At 46.6% G+C, this 12511-nt stretch overlaps 1 protein-coding gene across 2 annotated transcripts in view; it reads right to left on the bottom strand.

Annotated features, from left to right (window-relative positions):
• kn (EBF transcription factor knot) overlaps nt 1-12511 on the bottom strand; it is a 273091-nt gene that overhangs the window by 101107 nt on the left and 159473 nt on the right. For both annotated transcript variants that reach the window (XM_077664351.1, XM_077664345.1), the window contains exons 8-10: nt 2412-2493; nt 812-929; nt 114-256 (exon numbers count right to left, since the gene is read on the bottom strand). In XM_077664351.1, the coding sequence (XP_077520477.1) occupies nt 114-256; nt 812-929; nt 2412-2493 (343 nt within the window). The remainder of the gene's footprint in view (nt 1-113; nt 257-811; nt 930-2411; nt 2494-12511) is intronic.

Below are 12511 nucleotides of genomic sequence, written 5' to 3'. Positions count from 1 at the left end.
TTTTTGTGCGCGGTTTTGTCGTGCGCAGTTCCTTCACGGCGCCCATAGCACCATCAGTCATTTTTCTAACTTATTTAACTCTCAATGCAACAAAGTACAAAAAATGTTCTTACCTCGCTCCACACGAGCATGGTGCCAAAGACGACTTGCAGGCCGTCGAAGAAGTTGTCCCCGACGATGATGACCGTGGACCCGCCGGTGGTCCAGCCTTCGCTGGGGCTGATGGCCTTGATGCAAGGCGTGGCGGCGAACGGCACTGCGCACGGCACAACCGCCGGTGGCTCACCGCGCCGGCCACGTGTTCGCGCGCGCACAGTGAAAGCGCGTTGACGGGCCAATCCTGGCGGCTTTTGCAACCTGTTGTGCGCGACAGGGGCCTAATAGGATTCTCTCGAGAGAGATTAGTCCGCCTTCGGAGGGAGGCAATTACGCGGTGGTGGCTGCCATTACGCGGGCCCTGTCGCGGTCAGCGCTTAAGCCGCCATCGATTTTTCCCCGGGGAAAATCGGCTCTCACTCGCGCCGACTTGACGCCCGGCGGTGGCTGAACGATCTTTCATTTCTAACGAGAGGCACCTCTCTGCTCGGTGGCCCCGTGTAGTAATTTATTTCTTGTTCTGCTCAGGTAGGCGTTTAGGTCAACGGCGTGGAAAGGAGACATGACAACAGAAGCCGCTCCTCTCGAGAAAGCAGCGCAGTATCTCTCAATGGGACGTTTTCCGGGGCACTCGCTCTTAATTTCCGACTCAGCTCTCTTTTACCCCGCACAGGTTCCCCCTGCGAGAGGAACGCAACAGCGCCCTCCTGCTCACCTTCGGTAGGGTCCAGCCGCTTAGCCCGCCGACCGTGCTTGGAGTTGTTGTGCACGAACATGTTGTCCGAAACAGCCAGTAGGGGCCCTTCGACGCTCACCTGGTTAGAGATAACCACCTGCGACGACATAACAAGGCACGGGGAGCGATAACTTTGCCAGCCACTGTTCATATTCGCACAATTGTTACCTATGGAGTGCTCGAAAAGAAGACGCATCAATCAGAGGTGGAAGCGATTGTTGCATCAAATTGCTTACTGCTTCACGAACACCATTTACTACACGTTATAGGCACTGACTACGACTAAAGCCAGCATTGTCATAAATTTGTCACAATAAATGTCTCCAACTTGAGTCGAGCCGCGTGAGCTCTTTAGTGACAACAAATTATATGATCGGCTAGTTTAATTGCAGCAGAGAAAACCTGTCATTATCTACTACCAAGTGCACAGCGATTTTGAGTTTCTCTTGGCCTGCCATGAACACTACAGCAGACCGGTGCCCAGAGAGTGGCTCTGAACCGACACTGGCAGTCAGATGGCTTCTTGCAGCATTTTAGCCACGCAGCGTAGCAGTGGGGACCAAGAGAACAGCGCTCTTCTCGTGTCCTTGACTGACATGTGCTGAACGCTACATGGCCTGCAAGGATGACGTCATATACCACAGGTGACCTGTGCAGCCGGCATCGCAGGGGTGATCTCATGTGCAGTACCTATGTCTGATAATGTTACAAAAGTGCCCGTAATTTTTCTCGGCTTTAAAAGCGTCCACCCGGGTTTCACTCACTCCATCACTCCAGATTTCGCATTTCGTTTTTTAAATGGTGCTTTTCGGCTCCGAACTGCAGAGTCAGATACTAAGCATGGATGAAAGAGTTTCGCTCACAACGTACACTATCATAACAGTCCAAGGGAAACATTTGCGCCGAAAACTTAAGAAATAATATGCGGCCCAACACTATTCGTAACGGTCCCGAAAAATTGGAATAAACTAATGGTACAGTAATCTTCTGCCTTGAATTTTTTTGTTTCGACAAAAGTAAAATTGCGTACTGCTCTTACGATCGCATCTCGCTTTTGAGCATCGCTGCGCTTAATACGAGTGCTGCGGAAAAGTAACAAACGAACAAACGCGTGTTCGACGCAGAGCGAATCTTTCCTTTCTGACCGTGATTGGCCTTACAGTGTCGCTAACTGCATTGGCCAAAACTGGGCCAATCACGCAGCTAAATGTTTTGTGAACAGCGACACAGTTTCTCTCTTGCAAAACTGCCAGGATAGAATAGACTCGTGTAAGAGCCAATGTAGTTTACTCCCCTTGGCAAGTATCGTTTTTAGCTCTCCAACAGAAGCAGAGAATAAGGAACCTTTTGGGAGCCCTCTCATAGCTCACTGACACTGTGTGCAGGATGCGTTAAACTTCATCCTAAAAGAGCTGTGAAAATCTAGAGTGGTCCAAGGCTGGGAACCATGTCCGAACGAGAATGCCGACACTGTCGAGAAAAAGATTGGCCGCTCTCCTGCTGCCGCGAGAGTGCGTACACGAGTTGCTCACAGCTGTGCCTCTCTTTCTCCGCCATGCGGGGAGGAGTAGTGACGCACCTGAAACCGCCGCATATCTCGTGGGTTTCCAGCGTTCTTGAGGCAGTTCTGGTTGCACTTGAGGAAGAACTTGAGGAAAAACCTGCACAACGCAAAGGTGGGTAAAGCTTTGGCAAAGCCAACTTTTCATGCACACACGCGAAATCAGTTGCTGGTGTGTGTACTGGTTAGACAGAAGCAATGGCAACGTTCTTTGGGTCAATAAAAATATATACTTAAAGTGCGGGTGCCTCGCTCAGTGCAGACATGAAACTCTGTGGCGGTAATTTCTCTTTTATTCTCCTCCGTGTACCGTTGCTGTGAGCATCTACGCTTGCAGGAAGTGCGCTCCCGAGTGCCTTGAAAGCCACTCTGTAATATTGTTACTTTAAGTTTATCAAACTCATGGCCTTTCTCGCGGAGGTGTCTCGAAAGAGGGAGGCTAGGGAGAGAGAGAGAGTGAGCATGTGAGCGGTGGTTATTAAATCATAATCGGAAGGAATTGTCGGTTTGGCTTGTGTATTGCATCTGACCTTTGCTACACTCGAGCATGTAAACAACATTACTGGAATCGCAATTTAAATCTTCTCGGATAACATGTTTGAAATCTGAATGGGTACTTTTAGACAGTGCTGTGGTTTGCATGTGTTTGCAAACTTGGCATCGGTTCTTTCCGCACGGTGTGCAACCCAGCGGCCTCGGTTTATTAACCGTAGAGTGCACAAGGTAGTTTTGTAATTTTTTGGCTTTCCGCATGTTACCTGGCGGACCATTGAGAAAATTTTGAAGAGCCGCTCAATTTGTTTATGACATTGAAGTGTTTTTTAAGGTTTTGTTAATATTAGTGACGTTGTCTGGGAACGTCAGTAATAGATTAGAGCGATGCAGTGTTGGCAGGGATTCCGCAGGGATGTGATTATGATTAGTAACTTCCGCCCTTTTAATGGCTTCGTTTATGATAGAGGACAGGTAGCGTTGTTTCTTTAAAACTTCGCGCATGTGATTAGCATTGTTTGAAAATCTTCCGATCGAAAGCAAATGCGTTTCAATCGGATAGCCTGTGAGTATGGAATTGAAGATTTGCAGTGACGTGAGTGGCAGCTGTTGAAACGAAGATACTGTCGTTTGTTTGTGGGTTTTTATAAACGCTACCGATTAATGCACCCCCTTCAACACGAACCAAACATCAAGGAAGTTCATTCTATTTTTTGGGTAGGTGTGTGTGAAAGAGATATTTGGATGCATGTTGCTGAATAAGGCGATAAGCTGAATTAGTTCTTCCTGCGTTTCTGTCCAAATTATGAATATGCCATCAAGATAATGTTTGTAAAAAGCCGGTTTAGTTTGATATGAGAAAAGAAAGTCTGAATTTTGTTCATAAATATGTTGGCGTAATTTGGTGCCATTTTTGTGCCCATAGCCGTACCACTCGTTTGAAGATAATGAGTTGTTGAATTCGAAAGTGTTAAGTTTAGGAACCAAATCTGCAAGTTGTTCGATGGCACTTGGACTGGGAGAGTCTAGAATTCTGTGTTCATTATATGCTCCGACCATGGCCCGGATTCCGTCGTCATGTGGGATGTTAGTGTAAAGTGACAGCACGTCCAGGGTAACTAGGAAAGCGCCATGAGGGAAGGTGACATCGGATAATTCTCTCAGGAAATGGCTAGTATCGCGTATGTAAGATGGGTGTTTCGGAGGTATATGTTTGATGAGAGAAACGATGTAATCTGAGATCGGTTATGTCAGTGTGCCGACACCAAAAAAAAAAATAGGTCGCCCTGGATGATTTTCTTTGTGTGTTTTCGGAAGCATGTAAAAGCGCCCCGTGGAGGCATTTTTTGGCGTCAGCACCTTACTTATTCGCGGGGGTAATTCACCTTCATTGGTTAGTTCATTGAGAGTTGCTGCTATGATCTCTTGGTGTTCAGAGGTGGGGTCTGACGATAGTTTCTCATAGAATTTTGAGTCGTTGAGTTGGCGGTTGCCCTCCTGAATATAATATTCTTTGTCCAAAATAAGTATACCTCCACCCTTGTCGGCGGGCTTAATGGCGATGTCGGTTCGTTTCCTAAGTGAGTCTAAGGCGTTACGTTGTTTCCTTTTGTTTTTTAGGTTGGGTGGGCCAGATTTTCGTGTCCCGAAGGCCTGAAGTATGTCCTTTTGTACCGCTTTAATATATAGGTCTAGATATTTATCCCTGCCAGTTTTGGGTGTCCACTGTTCCTGGGGTTCGGGGCACCAAGAATTAGTTTGGTTTGGTTTGTCGAAAAAATATTCCCGTAGTCTAAGTGTTCGGGAAAAGTCATCCACATCCTTGGGTGATTGGTATTCATTACACTGGCCATTATTTGGGCAGAATTTTAGGCCGCGTGAAAAAAGGGACTTTTTATCGGGGGCGAGGTGTGAGCTTGCTAGGCTGAATAAATTTTCTCATGAGTCTAGAATGTTAAGTAGAGAATGACCAATTCTGCATATATGGGAATTAACCCACTACGCGTCATACGTACCCTTACGGCGGAGCTTAGGGGTCACCAGGGAAATAAACATTATTCCAGCAAGTGCCAGGCGCAGGCTTTGAGTGGAAAATGATTCTGACTACTGTCCGAGGAGCCGCTCGGCATCTCCACCCGCGTCGAGTGACGCAACCCTTTCAGTGTTGAATATTTAAAAAGTAGATCACCCCCCGTATCAATTTTTTTCTTAAGTTGCACTTGCCCGAAACTGCCAGTGCTCGCCGGCGATGTCATCAGTAAAATTGTTGTTCAAGTTGGCCGTTCGACCATCACGTCAAGGTGCACTTCAGCGCTGCCGTCGACCGAGACTGAAACTGAGGGTGCAAAATCCTTTGTAATTAATTATTCACGCTGTGTTATGAGCTTGTTTTCATGATCCCTAGGCCTGTATGCCTCGTTTAAAAAAGGGACACACAAAGGCTTTATGTCCGTCCCATTTTAACAGTTGTTCCTTTCAAGTCTTCTGTTCACGTGCTCTTATGCACTGCCACATTTAAACGGTGAGGCAAGGTTCTTCTTTCATTCAGTGCCACAGAGAATACAAGCATTTTAAAGGCTGGCGCAGCAAGTTCTTTGTTTTGTAAGACGTAGAAAAGCACCGTCTTGACTGCAGCATCAAAAGTGAATATCACTCGGAATGAACAAGTTGTGTTGATTCATCTCAAAGCATATCATGAAGCGGTATACCGCATGGCAACCAGCACACTGGTTAGAAATGGTCGTTCAATTTCAGCGCATGCGGTTATAAATTTTCCCTTCAGCTCTTGCAAGCTCCCTGGTTCTTTAGCGTAGACCCGGTTCTTACATGACCCGAAAGAAAAGAAAAAAACTTTGAGACCATTGCGGTGACCCGCATTGGAGAAATGCGAAAGCATTGCATTGCTCCTATGTACAGACACGTAGTTCATGACGTCTGCGGATGTGACGTCATGGAATTTTCTAGAACACGGGTTTTTTCTACGGCGCCAGTACGCGTTCCAAGAGGTCATCGGGTGACGTCCAGGTGTTATGTCGACGTCTGTGGCTGTTGTGACGTCTAAGCGTAATGTTCATGTTTAATTAATTAATTACAACTGATGAACCAAATTTTTCCCACAGCAAGACGTCATAACGCACTATCTAACACAACCAAACTTTTGCACATTTATCTTGACAGAACGACGTAATCGTGCGGACAAATTTTGCGGACACGAAACACGGGACATAGCCTACTAATACTTTCGCATTAACATGTGGGAGTCATATCCCGTGATATTTATGGCCTGCTCTGGAAAATGCCACTTTAAATACTTGGTTGCACGTAATGAGCTGGCGCCTCGTGATGTTGTGGGACATGGTCTGGTCGAGCCACCTGGCGACGGTCAGAAGCTCAGTCGTTAAGCCAACGGAGTAGCAGCGCGTTAAAGCTAGTTGTAAAAACTTGTTTGCGTGTGGAATGACTGATACTGCGCAGATTTTTTACGTCTATTTGCTCTTCCCTTTGTACTATTCTCAGGACTCACTGCGCCCACTCCAGGGCAAAGGCATCTCCCATATCTTCTGAATTAACCCTGTCTTGTCCCGGCTGTTGCAACGTTATCTCCGCAAACTTTATAATCTTTCCCACCCACTTACTGCCACCCTCTCGTATACTTGCCTCCACTTTGAATCCGTTCTTAGGAGCCTGAAATGATTTCGATGGGCCTATTCTAGTGCAACAGATCTGTAGACGTGTATTGAGTGAAATTTGAATGCTCTGCGTGGAACTGCTAATTTAAAGAGAATTTTCTAAACAGCTTGCAAACGTTTAGGGCGACACATCTGACAGGCTGGCTCTTCTGCCCACTGACGTCATGGGGATAGGGGACGCGCTGTGAGGTGTGTCGCCCTAATCGGTTGCAAGCTACTGCGAGCAGCGATTTTTAAAAATTGTCTTTATATTACAGGGCCCACAATTTTTTCCCAAATTTTCAAATTTGACTCGAATACCCGCAAAGACCACCTCTGCAGATCTTTTACACTAGAATATGCGCATCTAAATCATTTAAGTGTCCTTTTTAGCAGCCTTTAGTTACCCTGCCTTTCATTTCGCATTACATGCCCAGCCCTCCATAATTTTGATTTATTGATTCCTGGACCTCTTGATTTCCAGTAATTGTGGTGTATTTCCTCCCTCTAGCGACCCTCAAGCGAGGATTAACAGTAACAATAAATAAAGCTGTTTAAACGATTTTCGAATGACGACTCTAGGAACACGACAGCGTGGACACGAGAGTGAAAGGCTCAACTATTCCGTCAGGTTGAAGCGGACGACTGTTGTTTGCAAGAGCCCGCAAAATGAGAGGAAAAAGGGGTGGCGGCCTCTCCCATTCTCCGCGGGGTGTCTCGAACCCCCCGAACATTTGCCCTAATGTCGGATTTATGTTTGAAGCGCTCCAACTATAGAATGGCCAACTGATTTCATTTGCTTCTAAATTTAAACAATTTCCTTTCAACAATCTAGCGTGATCGCGCATCCTTACAAAACATGTTGATTGACAGATCCCACTTCACCAGCGTGATAAGTACTCAGACGATGCAGAGATATCTTGTAATCTGTTCAGACCATTCCTCGCATGTAAGTTTCCAAGGACACCAAATTTTATCTCAGCTATTCTGGGCAATGAAATTATTTTCCTCTTACAGCTTCTGTTTGCGCAAGCAGCGTCTGCTTGCTTTCTGGTCCTCTTCTGATTTATTAACTGCCATGCGGGCCCCCAGAATCAGTAAGTCTGGAGGGTGAAGTGTGGTTGACTGTTTTTCGAATTTCAGTTTCCATAATTACTTTGAAATAATTATGACAGGGTGTACGTAATAACCTGGAGTACAAGGGAAAAATTTAACTGAGGGGTTCAATCCCCCCCCTCCCCCCTAGTAGCGCATTAGCACCGGGTTTCTCAGTGATCTTCTTTTCGCAATGAATTAATATCAAGCTCGTGAGGAAATATCTCTGCAGGCCGGATTTTCTCAAAATGTTTCAAAAAGTTTTGTCACTCCTGGTAAGGCTTACGGCCCACCGGCATTGTGCCGTGCGGCGAAGCTTACAAGGACTGTGCACGCTAATTTTATCAGTCTGTTTGCTCTTCCTACACCACGCATTCGTTAAGACGGCCCACTAATGGCCGATTCACACGACGGTCCGTTCGCCCGCGACCCGCGCATCACGTGTTCATGAGCCACTAAAAACTGGCCTGCGATCCGATGACGTCAAGCGGATGCGACGGGCCAAAATAGCAGACGACGCGCTGGGTGTACCACTGTTGCCAGATTATTTTAAAGCGTTTGGCAACGCTGGTCAAACTGGTTTTTCCTCCCGACCCATGATTGCGATTGAATGGTGCAGGTGCGGCCCTCTGTCCAATTCCTCAATGTCCTGGGCCGTCTTGCTAGCCGAGTCGATCACTTCGTCGCGGTAGCAAACGCAGTGCAGCTTGTCAAAACAGCGCGCCAGCTCAGCGAAAGGCGGCAGCCGAAATGCTGGCAAGAGCGGTGGTTGCCAGAGCTGGCGCGCGCATCTTGGCGGGCCGCCGCTAATTCCAGCGAAGGGAGAGGCACTTGAACTTCCTTGGGTGTTCAGTCCGCGGGCTCACAGCACGCCTCTCGATTTGGTGACGCACGAACACGTGATGCGGGGGCCGCGGGCGAAGAGTCCGTCATGTGAATCGGCCATAAGCGGCGCTTGAAGATGCTATTTGTTTTTCTAAGAAGTGTGCATATATTGCATACATACTAGGTGCATTCTGAATTTATTCCACTGCAGGAACAGGTAAAGTGTCTGATGCTGCACCGTCTCCTTTTTGAAAAGTAATACAGTGGAAGACGGCTGACGCTGCTGCTGACCCCTTTTGTCGACAGCGCAGGAAGTGGAAACGCAGTGCATGAACGGGGGTTTTCAGTTCGACCCTATCTGCCTCTGAGGCTGCAAGTCAGCTGTTCCAAGTTGACAATAATTTTGTTACTAATCGGGTGTGTCCGTGGTTTCAGAACACCTGAATTTCCCAACCAATCCTAAAGAAGGGGTAACATTGCACTTATTGTAAAATTGTTCAAAACACCAAATATAATAAATTGTCAGAACAGCAAAAATAAAATGAAAATTAAAAATTAACTAACAGATGGAAAACAAATCAAAAAGAAAAATTCCTCCTGGTTTTGCCCCCCCCCCTCCCGACACACGCACACACACATTGAAAAAAAAATGTTTGCAATCCTTGCAAGATAATCATGATATTCACAGCCTACAGAATGAACTGAAGAAAAGTAATGTTTCGTTCATGAAGCGGGTATGTCTTTGAACAGTTCTAAATGTCAACTTCTATCATTCATTCGTATGTGTCTGCCGGTAAGATCAGCGTATAATTTGGACGGACTACCTTATGAAAGGGTTCAACGTTTCAAATATTTCGAGGTCAATTTTTCTGAAAATTTATCATTGGACGTACACATGGAATACCTCGCTTTAAAGACATCTAGAATGCTTATCCTCCATAGACGTAAGTAAAAAACAGCTTTACAGCAAAAATGTTCGTCCGATACACGAGTACGCTGGCATGGCTCAAAGATCTTATCTTACAGAAAAGCTTTACAAAATCAAGATGCCAGGTTTGCTTCTAGTAAGTATAACTTTCGCAGCTGCAAGTTTTTACAGATTAAAGGAAAACCTGGTTGGTAAACGCGAACACACCGCTGATTAGCTGCGAACAGGATTTCCTTTTTCCGAACCTACTCTGGTTTCAGCGGAATAAACAAGCATTTGTGCAATTTGTCCCCGCCCGCCGCTGTGGATCAGTCCTCGGGGTTCGATCCCGGCCGGGGCATTTCGATGGAGGTAAAATATTATTAGTGATGGTTTATTAATAATGAAATAAAACGTAAAGAAAAGATGTTGCTAACAGACCCTGAGGTGTGAATAAAATGGACGAGTAAAGAAAGATGGGAGCGATAGAAAGGACGTGTCGAAATTAATCTAGAGCCATCTACTACGGCGTCCCTCATAGCCCCTGTGTCCGTTTGGGACGCTAAACCCCACATGCCATAGAGTTTGGCCTCCCGGCTTGGCCTCTTAAAGAGTTTAGAGTTCGTGAAACACTCTGTTGTATACTGGCGTCTTACGCAAATAATTTTTTTTTCCGCACACAAAGCAATAGGTTTCTCAAGAGCATAGTTCAATATTGCTCCAATTCTCAATCCTTCTAGTCGTCAAATTTCTCGTAGTTGCATATCATTCTGCTCCTTGACAGGCTATACTATGCTTTCCATTCGCAGTGCCGCCTGTGCCTATGCTGCTGCTGTTTCGATATTGTTTTATATTGTTTTGATTCCTTCGTTGCTTATGCATCGGTGTTGTGCTCGAACAAGCTCATTTTATGCGCATAATCTGGCCAAGGGCAGAACTTGAGTCGAGATTAGAAGTAAATTAGAGAGCTGTTGGAATATTAGCCCCAGGTGCCCACGGTAAAACCACAAACGAGGCGGTACAGGGGGATATGGGCTGGGCAAAGTACGAAGCCCAGAGTAAAATATCGGACGAAGAACGCCTGAGGAAATTGGACGATAACAGGTGGCAGCTAAGGTATTTAAATGCCTATAGGGAAAGAGCGTTGGCTCACAATGGCGGAAAAGGACCGGGAAACTAACCAGAAAATATTCAAAAACCGAGGACGGAGAAACAAAGAGGTTTAAGCGACAGGCAAAAAACGCAAGAGCTAAAAACTGGATGAATTCAATGGAGAAGTAGCATAGTGTTGAACTATATTGATACTTGAGAAGTCAGATCAGGAAGGAAGCGTTTTATGATAACTTAAGAGGCACTGTCCTACTCTATGAAGCTAGGGCAGGGTGTCTTAGAACGCGCAGTTACAAAAAGAAATTTAGCGAATAGGTTGACACATGTGCAGTCAGTGGTAAATCTCTAAAAAAAATTTGAACACCTAATACTATGATGTGATGGTATCCACCCTGATGTCGATGCAGGCACAGCCACTATTCGTGAGGCCCTAAGGCTTACAGATTACGATGTTGATGTGAATGAATGTGCGGTAGAAGTCAGCAAAAAACGACTGGTAGTTTGTGACTCAAAAGCGGAGAGGCGACAAAAGGTTCGAAGGTGCGTAGGAGTGAAAATTAGCACCCTTGAGCGCAGAGGGAAAAGGTGGCATATCCCACCTTCCATGCCCCGAAAAGCCGGCATGGCCGCCGCCATCTGGTGTGGCGATGACGCAGCAGCCGGCGGCCCGGAGGAGCGCCGTCGACACTCATGAAACATGCATGACCCCCCTCGCGGCGTGCCTAATGGCGGAGAGAACTGGTTCATTATGTATGACTGCACCGGTTGCATATTCATTTTGGGCCGAGTGCCGCCGGCGTCGATGCGACCACGCGCAGCCTGGACGGCGGCCACGAGTCAAGGGGCTGCTCAATATTGATGGCCGGCCCTGATTGACAGCGCGATCGCCACTTGGTCAGTGAGGAGGCGTCGCTAAACGCTTCACCGGCCATTCCTCGGCTGTCAATTTCATTAGCAAAAAAAACAGCTTGCCTTCCCAAGTATCGCGCACATTCTTCTGTTTTGGTATCGCACTGCTATCTGGCACATGCTGCTGGTGTAATTTTGGTGTTTGAGGACGCAGATAAAGCGGTTTTCACGCAGTTGGATGTATCATCCGGGTTGGTCTCCTTCTGAGCCGTTAGTGCGCTTCAGAACTTGGCATAGCCAGCCCGATCAGGAAAGCAGCAGTGGAATCATACCTCTAAGTGCCCGATAGTAAATAGCGTCGACGCACGAAATAAGGGCATCTATATTTGTGTTTTCACTTTATAATCTCACGCGGCTAAACGTTAAAGTGACGGTTTTTGCGCGGTGCTCTTCACTCCCACCGTTCTGAATTCAAGCGAGTCCATCATTGTAGGCAGAGGGCAATCCTGCATGACTCATGCAATGGGCCACGTGAGGATCGCTGGTCCGTCCTTCGGCACGACATTCTAGAGGCACCGTTTTCCTTTTTGCCTCGAAAGAGGCCTATGAGACTGGAAATCAAGAAAATGAGCTTAAAGCGGCGATTTTATGCCAGCGGTTTGAGTCTGGGTCGGCGCCAGCTCAGACGTGAACCTTGGCGGGAAAGCATCGAGCGCCGACGAATCTTGTTAAAGTAAGACGTTCCGGGCCCACTACGGGGGCCTTGTTCACACTTTTAAGGGACGGAAGTCAGTGCGGATTACATTGGCTTCATGATGTGGCATAAGCAGCGGGTGTGTATTGGGGATAGATTGCCTTCGTTGCGATTGGGGGGGGGGGGGGGGGGGGGGGAGAGAGAACAGATGGAAGTAAGGGGTCACAAAAATGAATAAAAGTTACAAAAATATAAATAGCAAGCAAATGTTGACACAGTTGTTGACAACATGAAATATGGAAACAAGGCTATAAATACTTAATTAGAGGTCTTAGAACAGGAATTCTCAAAAGAAATACTCTGACAATAACTGTTTAAATTTTAGAGGGTTTCTTTCATTGACCACATCGTCGGGAAGTGCGTTCCACTGCGCTACGGTAGCAGGCAAAAATCAATTATTGAAAACGTTCGATGAACA

This window comes from Amblyomma americanum, chromosome 1, assembly GCF_052857255.1.
Source record: "Amblyomma americanum isolate KBUSLIRL-KWMA chromosome 1, ASM5285725v1, whole genome shotgun sequence".
Classification (NCBI taxonomy): Eukaryota; Metazoa; Arthropoda; class Arachnida; order Ixodida; family Ixodidae; genus Amblyomma; species Amblyomma americanum.
Note: the sequence above shows the minus strand (reverse complement) of the source record. Positions and strands in the feature narration are given on the sequence as shown.